Genomic DNA, 21,918 nt, shown 5'->3' with positions numbered 1-21,918 from the left:
GGTCCAGGTGATTTACTACTGTTTGGTTTGTCAATTTGCCTAGTACATCTAAATTAACTGATGTTTGTTTCATTTCCTCTGAATCATCACCTTTGAATATCATTTATGGAATGGGTGTATCTTTTACATCTTCCTCAGTGAGTACCAAAGCAAAAAATTAATTTAGTGTCTCTGCTATGGCTTTGTTATCCCTAAATACCTCTTTTACCTCTTGATTATCTAATGACCCAACTGACTCCCTCACAGGCTTTTTACCTCAAATATACCTGAAAAAGTTATTACACTGATTTTAAAAGGCCTGCGTGTGTAAGTCCCGGGCCTTGCACGGCCTGGCAAATTTTCAAAGGGGCCAGTCATGCGCATAAACTCCAGTACGTGCAAAAGGGCCTGGCCTCTTCAAAGGGGAGGGGCAGGACAGAGGCAGGCCGGGACAGCCATTAGCCCACTGTCCTGGGGTAGCGTGTGCTGGCAGCCAGCCACCCTGCCTAATTACTTCTGCTCCCGAGGAGAAGCAAGAAATAAAATTAAAAAAACAAAAAACAGCAAGGTAGTTTAGTTTTAGGGGTTGGGAAGGAAGGTTAGGCAGAGGCTTAGGGAAATTCCCTCCCAGTCCACACCTTAATTGGAGCAGTCTGGGAGGGAAATAGAAAGGCCTGATTGTGTCAGTGCGCGGAGTTTGCATAAATTCACACACCCCTTGCACAGGGTTACCTGATTTTTGTAACATGCGTGCACATGTTATAAAATTGGTGCGACCATGTGCGCGCACCGGGAACTGTGCGCCTGTTATAAAATCTACTCCTATGAATTTTGCTTCCACAGCAAGCTTCTTTTCAAATTCTCTTTTCCTTCTTTATCAATGCTTTGCATCTGGCTTGCCAGTGCTTAAGCTATTTCCTGTTTTCTTCATTTGGATCCCTTTTCCTTTACTTAAAAAAACCCAAAACAAAACATATCAAGATATTATAGTCTCTCACCTCACCTTTTAAACCATGCCATTAGTGGAATACATCTGGTCTGGGCTTCTAAGATGGTATTTTTAAACGACATCCATGCCTGTGCTAATCCCTTAACCTTTGCAGTTGCTCCTTTCAGTTTTTTCCTAACCATTTTCCTCATTTTTTGATAGTCATCTTTTTAACAATTTTATTATAGCAGACTTTGCTTACTATAATCTGAATTCAGTATATGGAACACAGAAGCTCTGTTATAATGGACATTTCTGCTGATTTGCTTCCTGCAGCCAACTTCTTGTTCTAAACAGGGGTAGAGAGCCTATTGTAGTCCAAAACCACTAAAAACAGTGCTCTGTGTAGTATGGGTCCAATTTGGAATGGAAAGCTTGGAATATAAACCCCGTTGCAATCCACTGCTGTTTTCAATAATGCTAGTTCCTGCAAATCTGTATGGTATATTCCTTTACATACTGCTTGTTTTCTTAGGTCATAAGCAAAGCAAAAGTGTAGATGTTTGAAATGCAACTGTGTGGAGGCCAGAGCAGAAGCACAGAAAGCGATTGAAAAAACATTATTTTAGATGTGAAATCATAAGACCAATATTTAAAAGATTTTGCTTGGGTAAGTTTTGGAGTTGCTTGCACAAACCCCACAGGTTTAAATTGCCTGCCCTGCTGAACAGCAACATTTTTTAACTGGGTACAGAACCGGACAACTGCTCTTTTGGGGATAAGGCTTATCTTTAGTCAGGTATCCTTTAATATTGAATACTGGCAGGTACAGTTAGCCATGTAAGTCTGATGGTGAAGATCACTATTCTAAAATTACCTGGGTAAATTTATGAAATATATTCAGCAACAGACTTATCAGGGTAAGTCCTTCTGAATAGCCTCCCTGAAGTTTCCCAGCTCATTGCACCACCCACTTATGGACCTCAAAAACTTTTAAGGCACTTTTTCATTTATTAATTTGATATCCCATTTATTGTCATAAGGCATTAGGGCAGGTTATAATAAAATAAGCATGCTAAATTTGGCCAAGCTGTCTTGTCAGGGATATGATGCCATAGGAAATATGTTGAGTATATGACTTGATGAGCTGACCCAGTCTAGAATCCCAGAAGCAGCTTTATTGCTAATGAAAAAAAGTTAGTTCCAGATTTTAAGGACCCAAAGATGGCTTCATTTTTCTAACAAGCAATTCTGTCTATTTATTTTAAATTGAAGTGCATGCTAGTATCATTTTTGGAAAATCCGAAGATCATAATGGGCCATAGAAAACCAAATTTAGCAGTGATTTGGAAATAAAACAGGAAGGCATGGGTGACTGAGTGGACTTTTTTATTTATTTGATGCTTTTTTATACCGACGTTTGTTTGCACGTCACATTGGTTTACATGGAACAGGCAGAAAAAAATAGCGTTAAACTATTACATGGAACAGGTGGTAAAAAAGCATTAGACATACAAGGGAAAAACATCTCGAGTCATTAAAGGGGGTTTACAAAAATCAACAAAGTTATTAATTAAACATGGTGTGTAAAAGCAAGGGGGGGGGGGACAAAAACAAGCAAACAGGAAGGAATGAGCAGTTAAAAAAGATTTGCACAGGAGGATTGTATAAGATACAAGGGAAAGGGTGGTGGGGGAGTTATGTAAAGGCCTGTTTGAAGAGCCAGGTTTTTAGTTTGGTTTTTTTTTTTTTTTAATTTTTTTAAAGTAGCTATTGAGGTGAAAGACAAGGGGCCAGACAGCTGGAGATGGTAAAAGGAGCAACTCAATGAGAATAGAGGGGGCAATAGAGAGGAGAGTTGGCAAGATGTAGGAGTGGCACAGAGAACTGGAGGGAGAGAAGGGGATGAAATCTAGATGAGTGAATAGAGAGGCAGAGTTAGAGAAGAAAAAGGAGAAAAGGGAAAGTTCAATATTAGAGGTGTTGGGGAAAGACCTAAAGAAGGCAAAGAGAGAGAAAACAAAAAATGAACAGGATCAGGAATAGTTCACTTTTTTTTCTGTAATCAAAAGCTACAGTACCAGGAAGATATTGCTCCTCATAGATTATGCCCCATGTCACCCAGTCAATTAAGATAATCTGCCCAACAGTGTGTGAGGATTGAGTACCCCTCCCAAAAAAGGTTAGCATTCATTCAACTCATGGTTTAAGAAGTAGTAACAGCATTTGAGGCTTACTATGTGGGGTAAACCATTTGCCAACTCATAAAATGAACCGGTGGGCGAAATTAAAGCAAAAATTGGAACATTAGTAAAACAGCATCATGGTGAATGGTATTGACAACACTGTTGAATCTTGGGGCAAAATCAAAGCATTGCCTTTGAATGAAGCGTGGAAGTAAATATGGCCAGAACGTGTTTATACTGTCCAGGGTCCATTAGAAATCATTCCATAGATACAACTGAGCATAGTCACCCTCGCAGATAAGAACATAAAAACTGCAACAGTGAGTCAGACCAAAGTTTCCAACAATGGCCAATTCGGATCACAAGTATCTGGCAAGATCCTAAATAGTAGATTGATCCCATGCTGTTTTATGCCCAGAGATCAGCAGTGGCTTCCCTAACTCTGCCTGGTTAATTACTGTTAGCAGAATTTTCCTCCAGGAACTTGTTCAAGCCTTTTTTAATCCAGCTATGCTCACTGCCTTTACCACATCCTTCAGCAATGAATTCCAGGGCTTAAGTGTTCATTGAGTGAAAATGTTTTTTCTGATTTCTTTTAAATGTGTTTAGCAACTTCATGGAGTGTCTCTCAGTTTTGTTTTTTTTATTGTTTTGAAAGAATAAACAATCCATTTGCATTTACCTGTTCCATGCCACTCATAATGTTATAAACCTTTATGATCTCATCTTAGCCATCTCTCCTCCAAGCTAAAGAACCCTAACCTCTTTAGCCTTTTCTCCTAGGAAAGCCATTCATTCTCTCATTTTGGTGCCTTTCTGTGTACCTTTTCTGTTTCCACTATGTCTTTTTTTTTGAGCTGAGGTAACCAGAATTGCACACAGTACGCTAAGTGTGGTCGAATTCTGTAGCAATATAGAGGTATTACGGTATACGCCATTCCTTTCCTAATAATTTCCTAATGTGTAGCCAGATGGACTCAGGACCAATGGGTATTGTGCTCTTCTGCTAGCAGGTGGGACACTGAGTCAGATTTCAAAGTTAACGTCACTCTAGATATACCCCTGCAGTAACCTCAGCTCTTCGGAATCTCTCCATCTCTTAGCAGATGCGGACACTATACCACAAACTAGAATAGTGTTAAGAATTACAGCAAAGAAGAAACACAATTTACCTTAAGGAAGATCGAGCTCCGCTCTCCTGCGATGATACCTAAGGGTCCCTCCCCCAGTCGAGAATTCCTGAGGTTGGTCTCAGATATCCCTCAGAGGTGTGCCTTGGTCCAGTAGCCGGTTCCCGGTGTGGACATTGCCCCCCCACTGTGGCTGAAAGGCAGCGAGTGCAGAAACGAGCGCGGCGGTGAAGGTAATTCCTTCTCCCCCCGCAGCTGGAGACCGTCCGGCACACGATTGGTAAATTCCAAGACCAGGTAAGAGAAAATATTTAAATTCAGGTCTCCAGTCTCCACAGCTCGGATTGCCATACCGAATCTGTCCCGGCGAGGTTAGAAGGGAGCACCGATCGGGTTGAGCAGCCTTGGTTAGGCTAGGCCCCGATCCGGTGCAAGGGTCCAGACATGTGCAGACCCTTGGGGGGCACCATCTTCCCTTTTGCTGGCGGTACGCGTGGGGCAGGCCAGGTGGCCGATGTGCGAGCGTCCAATACAGACGCGCACAACTAAGTGCACCCGTGAGCATAACTACACGCACAGCCGTGTTTACAAGTGCACGCTTGCAAACACATAGAAACAATAGCACCAGTGCCCAAGAAGGCCACAAAGCACTCTCTTTGCACAGCCTGCCACATAAGAGCCGTGCACCCTGAATTGGAGTCCTGCCTGTGTCAACATTGCAAGGAAGACTAGGGGGAACCAAAGCCTGGTCCCTTACTGTCAGGAGATGGCTCTGGAACTACTGAAGATAGCTCCCTGGACCTTTGCATCTCCGAGATGGCTTCCCCACAGGAGGGCACATCTGGGGCCCCTACTCTGACTCCCCCTGAGATTAACATGGACCCAGGGACCTTCTCCTGGTTGGGATTTTTCAAAGGGCTGCAAGCCTTCGTTCAGGCACAATTAGCCCCAGCTACGCCCCAGGCTCAACCCCTGCCGGAAGCACAAGATCCTCCCGGCCCTACTTGGATGCCTCGAGACATGCCTCGCCTAATCAAGAACCTCCCTAACAGGGACACAGAAACCTCAGATGAGGAGAGTGACTCCCTGGAAGAAGGAGAAATCCCTCCAGGAATGGAACCATACCGAACCATGCTTCGCTTCTTCCACAAGGACGAATTACCAGCCTTTGTTTCCCAGACTCTGAAGACGCTGGGTATTCCTGGCATGGACCCTATGGCAGAACCAAAGAAGAACCCCATCTTGGTGTCCCTTCGTAGGGCCTCATGCTACTTTCTAATGATGGAAGCCATCCAGGAACTGATTGACCTGGAATGGGATGCCCTGGAGTCCAGCTTCAATGGAGGTCGGGCCTTGGAAGCCCTATACCCTCTAGAACCAGCGACCAAGGAACGCCTGCGTTTCCCGAAGGGGGATGCTATGGTCTGTGCTGTCTCAAAGCGAACAACGATTGCCGTTGAGGGAGGGGCTGCATTGAAGGACACTCAGGACAGACGATTGGAATCCATCCTTAAGCAGGCCTTTGATGCAACAGCAATGACACTGCAGATTGCTCCTCTCGAGAGAGTCAAATAACTCGAACATATACTGGTGAGACGATGGAACCTGCAGCAGCCTTCCTCATGGATGCAAGCTCAGACCTGGTACGCACCTCTCAGCCAGGGGCGTTGGCTCGGTAGTGGCAGCCAGAAGACAACTATGGCTACGGAATTGATCTGCAGACGCGACATCTAAAGTGAATATCACAAGAATGCCCTTTAAAGGATCTCTCTTGTTCGGAAGCGAATTGGAGAAGTTAGCCAGCAAATGGGGCGAATCCTCAGTGCCTCGGCTACCGGAAGATAGGAGTAAAAGATCTCAGCGTTCCTCCCCCAGAAGAACCAAGGGCAGAGGATCACACCTCTTTAGACCTACAGGAACTCGCAGTTCCAGGCACCTCGTTCCTCCGGAAGGTCCCGGCCCTTTCGGAACAGACAGACCAAGAGGGGAGCAGGCCCAGGGGCAGACTCCAGCCGTGCTCCACAGTGAGAATGGGCCAACCCATCCACAGAAAGAGGATAGAGGGAGTCGACTTGCCTTCTTCTACCAAAGATGGGTCGAGATAACGTCAGGCAAATGGGTTCTAAACATCATTTGAGAAGGTTACTCTCTGGAGTTCCTCAGCATCCCTCGAGACAAATTTATGATGTCACCCTGCCACTCCCATTCCAAGAGACGAGCAGTAGAAACCACTCTAACAAGACTACTCAGTCTGAAGGCAATAACTCCAGTTCCCATGCCCCAACAAAATTCGGGGCGCTATTCCATCTATTTTATCGTTCCAAGAAGGAAGCATCTTTCCGGCCCATCTTTGACCTCAGGAACATAGGCCGTCATCTGCGGGTTCTACACTTCCACATGGAAACTCCTTGTTCCGTAATAAAGGCAATACAACCGGGAGAGTTTCTAACCTCCCTGGACCTTTCCGAAGCCTACTTTCACTTTGTGCGCTTTGTGATACTGAGTCACCATTACCAGTTCCGAGCGCTACCTTTTGGCCTAGCAACCGCCCCAGAACCTTCACTAAAATCACGGTGGTTGTGGCCGCAACACCGAGGAAGGAAGGGATATTGATACACCTTCCCTGGACATTTCGCTAATCAGGGCAAAGTCTTTGGAAGAGAGCTGGCAGGTGACCAGCAGAGTCAAGAGCCTACTGCAGGAACTCGGTTGGGTTGTGAACACCGGCAAGAGCAGTCTGCAGCCCTCTCATTTCTTAGTGTGTAGCAGATGGAATCAGGACCAATGGGTATAGTGTACTCCTGATAGCAGTTGGAGACGGAGTCAGATTTCAAACTGATGTCAGCACTACATATACCCATGCACGAGGCTTTGTTCTCCAGTTTTTTCTGTCTCCATAGCAGTTCGGGACTTCACACATGCTTGCACAGCATTAGAAAACCAAACTCCAAATTTAAAGAAGAAACAAAGAAAAACTTACCTCCAAAACGAGCCCCGTTCTCCTGCGGTGATACCTAAGGGTCCTTCCCCCAGTCGAGATTTCCTGAGGTGATTTCCGAGATCCCTCAGAAGTAAGCCTCCGTCCTGGTGTGGACTTAGACCCCAGGAAAGGGAGCGGCTGAGAGACAGCCTCGGTCCAGTAGCCGACCCGGCTTGGACTTAGCCCCCTGAAAAGGGAGCGGCTGAGAGGCATTGGGTGCAGAACCAAATGCGGCGGTGAAGGTAATTCCCTCTCCCCCCGCAGCCGGAGACCGCCCGGCATAGGACCAGGAAGCACCGAGACAAGGTAAGGTAGAAAACATTTTCTAAGTCTCCGGTCTCCGAGGCTTGGACAGCCGCACAGATCGTCCCTCCAGCGTCTGTATATTTGGGTTGAGCAGCCCCGTCCGGGCTAGACCCTGATCCGGCAAGAGGGTCCTCCCATGTGGAGACCCCTGCGGGGGCTGCCATCTTACTGCATGGTCGCTGGCACTTCCTCCCCTGGTCGCCACATAGTCCGCACAACCGAGCTGTGTGCACAGGGGCCAGCCGGACGCACAAAGTACTTGTGCACATAGCGGCACACGCGTCTACACCATGCGCACAGCGACGCGCACATTGGGGCCGGGCGCACAGCGGCACGCTCAGGGGTGCCAAGTGCACAACTAGGCCCACGCGCACAGCTACGCGCACATCCTCCATTTCCACACACACAACGTAGGCGCACCCGCAACGCATAACCAGGCCTCCCAGCACGCGCACCTGTACAGGATACACGCACAAATCATGGCCCCGCCGTCCAGGACAGCTAAAGGTCCAGTCCTCTGCCCGGCATGCCACCTGAGAGCGGCGCAGCCCGAGGTGACCCCCGCCCTGTGCCTGCTATGCGAAGAAGCTCGGTGGGAGCCGAGACAAGGTCCTCCTCAGCCTGTAGAGGACTCCGGATCCACCAGCAAGACTCAGCCCCCTCCACAGTGGGGGCCCTCGGGGAGCGCCGTTGGACCCAATGCGATCCCAGGCAGCTTCACCTGGGCGGGATTCTTCGCTGAACTGCAATCCTACATCCACGCACAGGGCCACCAGCGGCACAACCACAACCCCCACCAGTGGTCCAGAACCTCCCAGGCCCTTCCTGGACAAATACCTCCCCTTAGGGGGACCCATGATTTGGAGGAGGAATCAGAACCCCTGGAAGAGGGGGAACTCCCTCCAGGAATGGAACCATATCGTACCATGATGCGCTTCTTCCCAAAAGACGAATTATCAGATCTCGTAGCCACGAGTCTGAAGGCATTGGCCATCCCGGACGTATGCAACTCAGCGGAGTCCAAGGCGAGCCCCTTCCTGGCTGGGCTCTGCCAGACCTCACACCATTTCCCTACACTATAGGCCATACAACAACTGATCGACCTTGAATGGGACGCTCCAGAGGCCACATTTAAGGGAGGTCGAGCCCTAGAAGCTCTCTACCCCCTGGACCCCACGACAAAGGAACTCCTGAGGTTTCCCAAGGTCGACGCCCTGGTCTGCACCACCACAAAGCACACTACTGTACCAGTCGAGGGAGGAGCTTCACTCAAGGATACCAATGACAGACGGCAAGAATCCATCCTCAAGCAGTCTTACGATGTATCAGCTATGACCTTGCAGATTGCTGCTTGCTGTGCTGTGCTATCATGTGCCTGGCTGGCTATGGCCAGGGATGCAACAACGCCAATCGAGGCATTAGACCCGGCAATATCATTCCTCACGGATGCGACCTCAGACCTGGTACGCACTTCAGCCAGGAGCCTCTCGTCCATAGTGGCAACCAGAAGACAGCTCTGGCTCCGAAGCTGGTCAGCCGATGCGACATCTAAGACGAGGCTTTCGAGAATGCCCTTTAGAGGAACACTCCTATTCGGAAGCGACCTGGACAAATTAGCCAACAAATGGGGCGAGTCCCTAGTACCCCATCTACCAGAGGACAGGAGCAAAAGGAACCAACACCTCTCTCCCCGGGCACCCAAGGGCAGAGGATCCCAGCGTTATAGACCATACAAAAACATTTACCAAGCGCCCCGCCGGCAAGGGTCAGGCTTTCGGAATAGACACAACAAAAGAGGAGCCGGCTCGGGACCAGACCCCAACCACAAAACGCAATGAGAATCAGAAGACCCATCTACAGGAAGAGATCATAGGGGGCAGGCTTGCCCTATTCTACCAAAGATGGTTCGAAATAGTGTCGGACAATTGGGTCCTATCCATCATCCGAGAGGGATACTACCTGAACTTCCACAGCATCCCCCCGGACAAGTTTGTGATTTCTCCTTGCCACGACCCCTCCAAGAGGAAGGCAGTGGAAACCACACTATCAAAACTACTCGCCCTAAAGGCAATAACACCGGTGCCCTCGCACCAACAAACTTCTGAGCACTATTCCATCTACTTCATCGTGCCCAAGACAGAGGGAACGTTCCGGCCCATACTGGACCTCAAGACCGTCAATCGCTACCTGAAGGTACCCCGCTTCCGCATGGAAACCCTGCATTCGGTCATAAAGGCGGTACAACCGGGAGAATTCCTGACCTCCCTGGATCTGTCAGAAGCCTATCTCCACATACCGATCCATCGCATCAATCAGCATTTCCTACACTTTGCGATATTGGGCTATCACTACCAGTTCCAGGCCCTACTGTTCGGGCTAGCTACGGCTCCCCGATCAGTGACACTAAGGAAAGAAGGAAAGAAGGAATCCTTGTGCATCCATACCTGGATGATTGGCTGATCAGAGCGAAATCGCCAGAGGAAAGCCATCAAGCAACCACTAGAATCAAGGAACTACTACAGAACCTCGGGTGGGTCATCAACACACCCAAGAGCCACCTGCAGCCCTCCCAATCCCTAGAGTAGCTGGGAGTCCATTTCGACACCAAATGGAACAAAGTCACCCTTCCCCCTACAAGGAGAAGGAGATTTATGGAACAATTATGAGTATTGTTGAATTCCATTCTCCCCATGGCATGGGACTATTTCCGAGTCCTCTGACTCGTGGCGTCAACCATAGATGTCGTCCCGTGAGCAAGGGCCCACATGCGGCCCCTACAGCATTCCCTACTGTCATGGTGGAACCCAATGTCTCAAAACTATTCCGCCCCCCTCTGGCTACCGGCAAAGGTTCAGAACCATCTACAATGGTGGCTACAAGAAGACCTCTGAGCAAGGGAACAAGCCTATCCCCACCGGAATGGACCTTGCTCACCACAGATGCGAGCCTGCGGGGATGGGGAGTCCACTGCCAGGAGCTAACAAAAAGAGTCGGCATGGAACATAAACCGACTGGAAGCCCAAGCAGTCAGACTAGCCTGCCTACGGTTCAGTCATAGACTCCGGGGCAAATCAGTCAGTCATGTCTGACAACGCCACAACAGTGGCCTACATCAACCGCCAGGGGGGAACCAGAAGCCAGCAGGTTTCTCTGGAATTAGAGCCCCTAATGACGCAGGCAGAATCAAACCTAAAAGGGATATCAGCTGCCCACATCGCGGGAAAAGACAATGTCACTGCAGACTACCTCAGCAGAGAGAGAGTCTGGATCCAGGGGAATGGACACTGTCTACAGCAGCCTTCCAGCGGATAGTAAACCACTGGGGAACCCCAGCCATGGATCTTCTGGCAACCGGGTCCAGCACCTGGGTTCCCAAGTTCTTCAACTGAAGGTGGGAACCGCTGTCTCAGGGAATCGACGCCCTCTTCCAGACCTGGCCTCAGGAGGACCTACTGTACGCCTTCCCTCCATGGCCACTACTGGGCAGAATCATCCGCAAGATAGAACACCACAGAGGGCTGTTATTTCTAGTGGCCCCGGACTGGCCAAGAAGACCGTGGTACACGGACATGCAAAGACTTCTGGCGGGGAACCCTCTACGCCTACCTCCACACAGGGATCTACTCCAGCAAGGACCGATCCTCCACGAAGACCCAACGAGATTCTCGCTTACGGTCTGGCCATTGAGAGGTCTCGCCTGAAAAAGAGTGGATACTCAGGAACAGTGATTGACACATTGCTCCGAGCGTGCAAGTTCTTCACCTCCTTAACATATATACGAGTATGGAGAATATTCGAAGCCTGATGTGAGGACCGCGACATCCTTCCACGGACAGTCAAAATCCCCATGATCCTGGAATTTCTGCAGGACGGCGTGAACAAAGGGTTGTCCCTCAACTCCATCAAGGTGCAACTGGCCGCCCTGGCAATCTTCAGACCCAGGATGGACGGCACCGGCCTAGCGGCCCACCCTGTCGTCTCCCGTTTCTTAAAAGGGGTCAAGCACCTTCGACCACCTCTAAAGTGGCCGATACCCCTATTGAATCTCAATCTAGTGTTAGACTTCCTAGCGGGAGCTTTGTTCAGACCAACTCGCGGTCTGTCCCTATGGCTCCTGACCTTGAAGACGGCATTCCTCGTGGCAATCTGCTCAGCCCGTCGAATCTCCGAACTTCAAGCACTATCATGCCAGGAGCCATTCCTCAGATTCACGCCGGGATCCATACAGCTGTGCACTGTACCCTCCTTCCTGCCAAAGGTGGTTTCTCACTTCCATCTAAACCAAACCATCTCGCTGCCATCTTCAGATGAGCATAAGGACTCGGAAGACTCACGCCTTCTTTGCCACCTGAATGTGGGCAGACTCCTAGTCAGATACCTGGAAAGATCGGAACCTGCACGAAACATGGACCTTCTGTTCGTTCTTCACAGCAGGAAGAAGCAAGGGGAAGCGGCTTTGCGGGCAACCATTGCCTGCTGGATCAAAGAAGTAATCAAGGCAGCCTACGTAGAGGCAGGCAAGCTTCCACCTCTACAAGTAAAGGCCCATTCCACAAGGGCCCAAGCAGTGTCCTGGGCAGAAACCAAGATGCTGTCACCCGCAGAGATCTGTCGTGCGGCAACTTGGTCCTGCATCCACATCTTCTTGAGATTCTATCGCCTGGATGTTCAGGCCAAGGAGGACACAGCATTCGCAATGGCAGTACTAAATGGGCCACGGGCAGCCTCCCACCCTGTCCAGGCATAGCTTTTATACATCCCATTGGTCCTGAGACCATCTAGCTACATGCTAGGAAATGGAGAAATTACTTACCTGATAACTTCATTTTCCTTAGTGTAGACTGATGGACTCAGCATCCCGCCCATGGCTGCCCCGGGAAAGGAGAACCTCGGATAACAAACCTCGAGACTAAGCAAATACTGGTAAGCCACGGCCTACCACTAGTTCAAGACACCCACAGTTAGTCTGGCGTTAATTGGTTGAGTGCACTGGCGGTCTCCAGTTTGGAAATTAGTTGAACCAGTTCAAGTTTTACTCAAGTTTAATCAAGTTATTTAAGCAAAAATATATCCACAATGGCTTTTCGAAGAGAATACTGAAGAGCTGAGGTTACTGCAGGGGTATATCTAGAGTGACGTCAGCTTTAAAATCTGACTCAGTCTCCCGTCTGCTAGCAGAAGAGCACAATGCCCATTGGTCCTGAGTCCATCTGTCTACACTAAGGAAAACAAAATTATCTGGTAAGTAATTTCTCCATTCCAAACTTTGTTTATTTTTACCCGTGCCACACACTGTGCAAATGATTTCAATGTGTTGTCCACGATGCCACTTAAATCTTTTTCCTGGCTGGCAACTCTTTAAATGAAGTCTAACATCATGTAACTACAGTTTGGATTATTTCACTTTGCATTTGTCCACATTAAATTTCATTTGCCATTTTGATGCCCAGACTCGCAGAGTAATCCTGCACTTTCTCACAATCCACCCGCAATTTAACAACTTCCAATAATTTTTTTGTCTATAAATGTGATCATCGCACTCTTTTCCAGATCATTTATAAATATTTTAAAAATCACTGGTTCCAGTACAAATCCCTGGGACCTTTATTTCTGTGAAGTCTGATTTGAAGATGGAGTATCGGATGTGGTTTAGTTGCTGCAATCACATAGAACAGAACTATTCAATGAGGATCCAACTCTAACAAGAACAAGCTGCAGTAGCGAGGATAGCATCCTTACCTTGTTAGTTGAATACAAAGCAACTGGCCAAAATATTTATACATTTGGAATTAGGTCTGCAGATCCTGGAAAATGAGCCCAATTGTGAACGTTGCCTTTACTTGCCAAAGAAGAAACCTATATTATCAATTACTACAGGGAGCTGTACAAAATGAAGAGGAGGTGATGAAAGCAGCTGTTTAGATACATTTTTGCAAAATAAAGCAGAATGATAAATGATCTTCCTCATCCAGAAGAAGTTGATGATGATGATTGTGATCCACAGGAAGAGGCAGATCAGCTGGAAAAAGATGGACCCTCAGTAGCTAAAACAAACATTCTGGGTTATTTCTTGCCTTTTTTTGAACATAGGAATCATTTCTAGGTTTTTAATGGAAGTCAGTGGAAAGTTTCTACATACATAAAAATATTATGCAATTGTATCTCTTCCATATATCGAACAATTCTTGTACTCTAATCTCATTAAATTTAGAGCTATTAAGTAGGATTTGCTACTTTCACATTGGTCTTCATAAGAATATTTACCATAAAACTACAGTCAGTATTATAAAAGGTTTCATTTTGATTTTAAGTAGTTATAGTAGGTTATACCCTTTAAAAAAAAAAAAAAAGTAGCTGAAGATATTGTGTTGAAAGAAAATGCAGGCAAATTTACTTGCTTCTTCAAAACAGAAAATTTACAGTATGGTCTAGGAAGTGTAAGGTGAAAGGTTATAAAAGATTCAAGCCATGGTCAGCTGAATACAATATAAAAAGTACAATATATACTACTTTTTTTTTTTTTTTTTTTTTTTGTGCATGCTTCAACTTTTTGTTTTTGATCCATTTTTCAAGCAACATATTTGAGTGTGCTCTTACCTGGGTTACAAATAATACTTCTATAATTATACTACAACAATTTTTGGAGAAGTGTCCAAAAAAAAGCAAACCAAAACCTCAGCATCTAAGAAGATATTGGCATATTATGCAAAAATTAGTACACTATATATTTAGTTATCTTAAGTAGAAAATTTTATCCTAAGTTCTTTTTGAGTCAACTGATGTGGTAGCTAGTTTTCAATGCTGAGAGTCAAGCTTTCCTACGTTCCTACTGGTAACTGCAGCGTCAAAATGGTATGGCTCTTCCTCTTTGACTTTACTGGATTCTTTGCAGGTTATGATGCTATTTATTGAACCAACATGAAAATGTATCCAGAAAATGATGCCAAAGTACATGAGTTTGCGAAACCACTTAGCTTTCCTCTGTTAGGTGGCATATGTAGAACATTTTTTGGATAATTTTCACATTTGTCTCATGTAAGGTATTGCAACCTGCAAAATTAATCCAGTTTTCTCTAGAACCAAAATGTACTGCTAGTACTTTGCACTTGTGACATCACCAGAGAGATTGTGCTGGTGTTATAAGAAAGGGAGCACATCGGGATGAATGTTCGCAGTCTGTTTTCACTGTATATTAAGAGCGCATGTGTCTTGATGTGGTGATCAGAGCAAGACACCAGATGTAGTACAAGGGTCATATTTATACAGTAACTTCAACTGTCATAGAGACACTTTGACATATATATTAAAAAACAATTCAGTTAAATGTTTTCATGAATAAAGTGCTTTTTTTTGTTTTCTATAGTTATTAAATGATGCTCTGGAAGAACTTGGAAAAATAAAGCAAGTAAAGGAAAATATTCTGCAAGTTCATCTGAATGGTAAGTAGGACAATATTTTGTTGATGAAACATTGCCATAAAGCAGCAATACTATCAAGACCAGTGTTTCCCAACTGTTTCAAGCAGAGAGCACACCTCCATTAAAAAAAAAATGTGGCACATCAACCACTGCCATTCAGGCAGGGCAGATATAGAGTGGACTTATATGGCCGAAAGAAGAGCTAGGAAAGCCCTGAAAGCCCCACCATTCTCTTACTATTTTTAAAACAAAGGGAGAAAGAAGGTGGAGCCCCACATGGACTTAACATAATGGAGCATTGTTCCACATTGTTCCAGCGGCTCTTTAAATTAAATGAGGCACCTGTGTTGGGGTTGGATTTTCTGTTCGCTCCCCCCCCCCCCCCCCCCCCACTACCAGCTTTAAACACATGTGTTTGTGTATGTATGTAGTCACCCATCTAGGGCAGTTGAGAAAGGCAAGCAATGTGGATGCCTGTGCTCCATGATGCCAGGGTGGAAGCGAACTCTCACATTTCTGCTCCCTTATAAGGTCACTGTTGGAATGCCCGATATCGATTCCTCCCGTGAATAGGAAGGTGGATGCCACCTATTTGGTATAGCAGCCTTAAGGTTTGAATGATGCCACCTCCCTCACCAGTCAGTGGTAGTGGAGTCAGCTCTTAAAAATGCCAAGCGTTCCCACACCTATGCATCCACTCCTCGGGGCCGGGAACACAGGGAGCTGGATGCCTTGGGTAGGAAAGTCTTTCAGTGTGCTATGCTTATCGTCCATATTGCCTCCTACCAGTTATATTTGCCCCAGTACAACCAGAACCTGAGGAAACAAGTCCAAGAAGTTGCTGAACGTCTCCCACAGCAGCAACAGGAGTCATTCTCTACAGTTGTTCAACAGAGCATAGAAGCCGGAAGACACAAGGTGAGATCCATCTACAATGTTTTCAAAACAGCAGCCATGGTGGACGCAGTGGGTATCGGCGCTTGTAGGATGATCTGGCTCTGCACCTCAGACCTTCGTCCAGAGGTACAGAAGTTGGCAGTCTTCCCCTGTACAGGAGAGAATCTCTTCAGGGATAAGGTCAGGAATGCGGTAGCTCAGTTGAAGGAGCACCATGAAAACCCTTCAACAGCTGTCAGCCAGCACTTCCAATCTGCCATCCTCTGCCAGGAAATCCCCCCGGCCAAGTTCCAGGAAGTCCTTTTATAGGTAGATAAAATATTAACCTCTTGCCTCCCAGGCTCGCACATCCTGTGCTGGTTCCAGGGGTCACTCTCGTCAGCAGCAAACCTCCGAAACCCAACCAGCTCCCCAGCAAGCCCCAGCTATGGGCTTTTGATTGGAGGCGAGGGAGCATGGGTCAACTAGCCAGCCCCTGGCACAAAATCCCCTGGTAGGGGGCAGGCTTCTTTGTTTCGATCTCCGCTGGCTGCTCATCACATCCAACCGGTGGTTGCTCACCATTGTTCGCCAAGGGTATTGTCTGATTTTCATAGATGTCCCAGCAGATTTTCCCCCATGTCCATGGTGGGGTTCCTCCACCCCGCAGGAAATACCTTTGACAGAGCATTCCGCAGGAGCGGTAACACTCTTTCCCCGTCATCAGCAAGGCTGAGAGAGTTCTATTCAAGGTATTTCCTTTATCTCAAAGAGAACTGGAGGCCTATGTCCCATTCTCGACCTCAGAGCCTTGAACAAATTCCTTCAAAGGGAAAAGTTCTCTGGGCACTCTGATCCCACTCCTTAGCAAAGGAGATTGGCTCTTCTCCCTCTATCTCAAGGAGACTTACGCCCACATTGCGATCTTCCCAAACCACAGGAAGTTTCTACACTTTGTGGCTGGACAGGCTCACTACCAGTACTGGGTACTGCTGTTTGGCTTGGCCTCAACCCCTTGGGTGTTCACCAAGTGCCTATCAGTGGTGGTAGTGTAGTGCATCTCAGGCGTCAGGGGGGTACATGTGTTCCCTTACCTAGACAACTGGTTGGTCAAGTGCTTCCCACGAGGGGGCGATGAATGCTTTGAACCTAGGTTTTGTTATCAACTACCCATAGTCCCACTTCTACCTGTCCCCCCAGCTGGACTTCATAGGAGCCAGACTAGACATGACTCAGGCAAAGGTGTTTTTGCCCTGCGATTAGGCTCTCGCCCTGTCCAGTCTGGTGACCTTAGTGCACAGCAGCCAGCAAGTAACCGCCCGTCTGCTGCTTCGTTTGCTGGGCTACTTGGCAGCCTCAGTCCCTGTCACCCCATTTGTCTGCCTCTGCATGCGCAGGGAGCAGTGGTCACTGCAGTTGCAATGGCAACAGGTATCCCAGGACCTCGGAGCCCATGTGTCCATCATGCAGCCTCTGAGGATCTCCCTGTCCTGGTGTGAGAATGTCTCCAATCTGGAGCACAGATTCCTTTTCAAGCTGCCTCGCTTCAAGTGGTTCTTACCACCGATGCTTCCCCCCATGATTGGGGAGCCCATGTAGACAGCCTCAACATGCAGGGTCACTGGACGGCTCAGGAAGCTCTGCACCAGAAAAATTTCCTGAAGCTTCGAGCGATTTGCTACGCTCTTTGGGGGTTTAAAGATCGCTTGTACCACAAAGTGTCTGTCCAAATCAGGACTAATCAGGTGGCAATGTGGTACATCAACAAACAGAGGGCACAGGATCATACCTTCTCTGCCAAGAAGCGATGCAGATTTGGTCGTGGGCTGTGTCGCAGTGTATGTCCCTGTGAGCGAAGTACTCGGCTGGAATGCTGAACGTTCTGGCAGACCACCTGAGCCACTCTTTCTCTCTTTACCTCCCCATACAAATGCAAGGTGAGCAATTTTTGCTCCCTTTTCAGGACGGATGCCCAACCTCCATCGCCTTTTCCCTTCATTGGGGCACAGGCCTCCTATACCCGTACCCTCCTATTCCGCAGCTCATGAGAACTCTTCTGAAGCTCTAGTAGGACCAGGCGACCATGATCCTGTTGGCCCCATACTGGCCCAGACAAGTCTGGTTCCCTCTCCTTTAGGAAGTGTCGAGCAGAAATCCCATCAGTCTAGGGACTGCGTTCGATCTGATAACACAGGATGAGGGCGCACTGCGCCATCCAAACCTCCAGGTGCTAGCCCTGACGGCCTGGATATTGAGGCTTAGTCCTCCAGTCCCTGGATTTGTCTGACATGTCTCAAGGGCTGGTAGCTTCCAGGAAACCTTCCACCAGGAAGTCTTACGGTTTGAAGTGGAAGAGGTTCTCCATGTGGTGCAAAGAGAATGGCTTGGATCCATTCACTTGCCCTGTTCCAAGGTTTCTGGACTATTTGTGGCACCTCTCTGAGGCTGGACTCAAAACCACCTCAGTCGGGATTCATTTGAGTGCAGTCAGTGCTTACCATTGTGGAGGCGCTGGCACGCCTATCTCGGTTCAGCCTATAGTAGGTCGTTTTTATGCGGGATCTGCTTCAGCTAAAGCCCCCTCTGTAACCCCCTGCTGTGTCCTGGGATCTCAACATTGTGTTGGTGTGGCTCATGCGTCTTCCTTTTGAGCCTATGTGCTCCTGTGAGCTGAAATTCCTCACCTGGAAAATCCTTTTCCTGGTGGTGTTTACTTCAGATCGTAGGGTAAGTGAACTTCAGGCCTTGGTTACATACCCACCCTACACAAAGTTCTTTTAGGATCCATGTGGTCCTGCGTACGCATCCCAAGGTCCTGCCTAAGGCAGTGACTGATTTTCAGATCAATCAGTCCATTGTGTTGCCCACCTTTTTTCCAAGGCCCCATTCCTACTAGGGAGAACGGGCTCTATATATGTTGGTTTGCAAAAGAGCTCTGGCCTTCTATTTAGAACGCACAGCAGGCCACAGACAGTGCACCCAACTGTTCATATCTTTCGATAAAATAGAATGGGGGTTGTGGTGGGTAAACAGACCTTATCCAATTGACTAGCAGACACAATCTCATTCTGCTATGCGCAATCGGGCCTTCAGCTGGGAGGCCAAATTAAAGCTCACTCTGAGGGCTATGGCAGCGTCGGTGGCCCACTTACTGGCAGTTCCCGTCACCAAAATCTGCAGGACTGAGACGTGGAGATCCCTGCACACGTTCGCCGCCCATTATTGCTTGGACAAAGATGGTCGACAAGACGGTAGTTTCGGCCAATCTGTCCTACGTAACCTCTTCTAGGCTTAAACCCAACTCTTCTTACCTAAGGCCCCTTGGTTGGGAACAGGCTATCTCTCCCTATTTGAATAACAGCACCACAGTTGTTGTACCTCATTTGGTATTTGTTGATCTTGGCTGTTGCCAGGAGCAGCCTGAAGCTTGGTATTCACCCATCTGTGAGGACTGCCATCCTGCTTGTCCTAGGAGAAAGCGCAGTTGCTTACCTGTGTAACAGGTGTTCTCCTAGGACAGCAGGATGTTAGTCCTCAGGAAATCTGCCTTCCTCCGCGCGAAGTTGGGTTCTCCTGCAATGTTTTTTTTTTTTTCTATATTACGAGAGTGAAAGGGTACCTAGTGTGGACACGTGGATAGTGGCATGCTGGGCATGCTCAGTGTGCCAGTCAAAGTTCTAGAAACTTTGACAAAAGTTTTCCGTACCTGGCTCCATCTGATAATGGCAACCATCTGTGAGAACTAACATCCTGCTGTCCTGAGAGAACACCTGTTACAGGTAAGCAACTGTGCTTTTTATTTGCTTTCTTGGCTGCTGCTGCTGCACACTGAGCAGAAGATTTCAACATAGTCTCAATGATGACAGCTAGATACTTTTCCTGTGTGGTGCCTTCTAACGTGAAACCTTGCATTGTATAGCCATAATTGAGTTACTCTTCCCAAAGTGCATCACTTTGTACTTGTCCATATTAAATTTCATTTGCCATTTGCATGCCCAATTTCCTAGTTTTGCAATGTTTTCTTGCAATTTCTCACAATCCTCTTGTGATTTAACTATGAATAATTTTGTGTCATAGGCAGATTTGATCACCTCGTTTATTCCCATTTTCAGGTCAATTATAAATATATTAAAGTAGTGGTCCCAAAACAGATCACTGGGCCTCTCCACTACTCACCTTTCTCCACTGGGAAAATTTACCATTTAGCCCTACTGTTTTCTATCTTTTAACCAGTTGGCAATCCACAATAGAATACTGCCCCATCCCATGACTTTTTAATTTCCTAAGAAGTCTCTCATGAGGGACTGACTTAGATGCTTTCTGGAAATCTAGATACACTATATCAACTGGTTCACTCTTATCCACATATTTGTTTATGCTCTCAAAAAATATAGCAAATTTGTGAAGCAAGACTTCCCTTAGCTAAATCCATGTTACTTTGTCCCAATAAACTATGCCTATATATATGTTCAGCAATTTTGTTCTTTATGATAGTTTCTACCAATTTGCCTGGCAGAGATTTCACTCCCTGGTCTATAGTTTCATGGTTCGCCCTTTGATTCCTTTTTAAAAATTGATGTTATATTGGCAACCCTCCTGTCTTTGGGTACCATAGATGATATTACTGATAGTTTACAAATGTCCAATAGCAGGCCTGCAATCTTTTTTTCTCAGTTCTTTCAGCACTCTAGGCTTACCATCTGGTCCAGGTGATTTGCTACTCTTTAATTTGTCATTTTGCCCAGTACATCTTCATATTCACTGAGATTTGTTTCAGTTCCTCTGGCATGTGTATTTCTCTTACATGTTCCTTAGTGAATATCAAAGTATAGAATTTATTTAGTCTCTCTATGACTTTGTCATTCTTTAATGTCTCTCTTAACCCTTGATCATCTAATGGTCCACCTGATTCCCTCGCAGGCTTTTTACCACAAATGTACCTGACAAAGTTTTTATTATGAGTTTTTGCTTCCACGGCACACTTCTTTTCAAATTCTCTTTGCCTTCCATATCAATGTTTTGCATCTGACTTGCCAGTGATTATGCTGTTTCTTGTTTTCTTCATTTGGATCCCTTATCCAATTCTTGAATATGTTCTTTTAGATGATATAGTCTCTCTCTCACCTCACCTTTTAGCCATGTCGTTAGTCGTTTAGCCTTCCATCTTTTCTTAATGCATGGAATGCAGCTGATCTGAGCTTCTAAGATGGTATTTTTAAACAGCATCCATGCCTGAGCTAAACTTTTAACTTTTACAGTTGCTCCTTGCAGTTTTTTCCTAACCATTCTCCTAATTTTATCAGTCATATTTTTGAAAGTTAAATGCTATTGCAGTAGATTATTTTTTTTTAGTGTGCTCCCTCCAGTTAAGTCAAATGTTATAATAATGTTTCATTATAGCCAAGTGGCTCCAACACTTTTACCTCTCGCATAAATCCTGTGTCCATTAAGGACTAGGTCTAAAATGCTTTCCCTCTTGTTGGTTCTTATACCAGCTGTTTCATAGAGCAGTCATTTATTTAATCTAGGAACTTTACCTCTCTAGAATGTCCTGATATATCATTTCCCCAGTCAATACTGGGGTAATTGAAATTATCCATTATTACTGTGCTGGTGATTTTGTTAGCTTCCCTAGTTTCTGGTTATATTCTAATTTACTTCTATAATTTCTTCTGGTGTATATACCACATGAAGTTTACTTGCACTTACTATATTTTGTTATACATGTTTTTTCCTAAACTAGGTGAAGATCAAATCATTTGGCTAAGCTAGATAACATTTCAGTTGTTTATACAGTTATGTGGTCCTACCTAAAGTTACTATAAGGCCTCTTTTTTACCTATCAAAGCATAATTTTATATATAGTTACAAATACTTCTAAGATAATATAAGATATAGCAACACCCTTCTGATAAGGATTCCCTTCAGAATTCATCTTGCTCATAATTATTTTTTTGTGTTCAGATGTTACAGACCTTTCATACTGTTCCTGGGCCTTTTGTATTTCTTGCTGAACTTGGGATATTCTTGCAGCAATGTGAATTTCAGTTAGTTTTTTCAGCAGATTCTATGTTTTTCAGGATTCCTTAGCAGAGATACTCCAAGTTACACACAT

General features: G+C 46.3%; 1 protein-coding gene across 10 annotated transcripts in view; it reads left to right on the top strand.

The window, feature by feature from the left end:
* The window catches only part of ORC4 (origin recognition complex subunit 4), a 179,691-nt gene that overhangs the window by 63,443 nt on the left and 94,330 nt on the right, over positions 1 to 21,918 (top strand). For all 10 annotated transcript variants that reach the window (XM_029605426.1, XM_029605431.1, XM_029605433.1 and 7 more), the window contains one exon: positions 14,873 to 14,948. In XM_029605426.1, the coding sequence (XP_029461286.1) occupies positions 14,873 to 14,948 (76 nt within the window). The remainder of the gene's footprint in view (positions 1 to 14,872; positions 14,949 to 21,918) is intronic.

The sequence above is a fragment of the Rhinatrema bivittatum genome, chromosome 6, assembly GCF_901001135.1.
Source record: "Rhinatrema bivittatum chromosome 6, aRhiBiv1.1, whole genome shotgun sequence".
Classification (NCBI taxonomy): Eukaryota; Metazoa; Chordata; class Amphibia; order Gymnophiona; family Rhinatrematidae; genus Rhinatrema; species Rhinatrema bivittatum.
The sequence above is the reverse complement of the archived record's forward strand: the minus strand, read 5'-3'. Positions and strand labels throughout refer to the sequence as shown.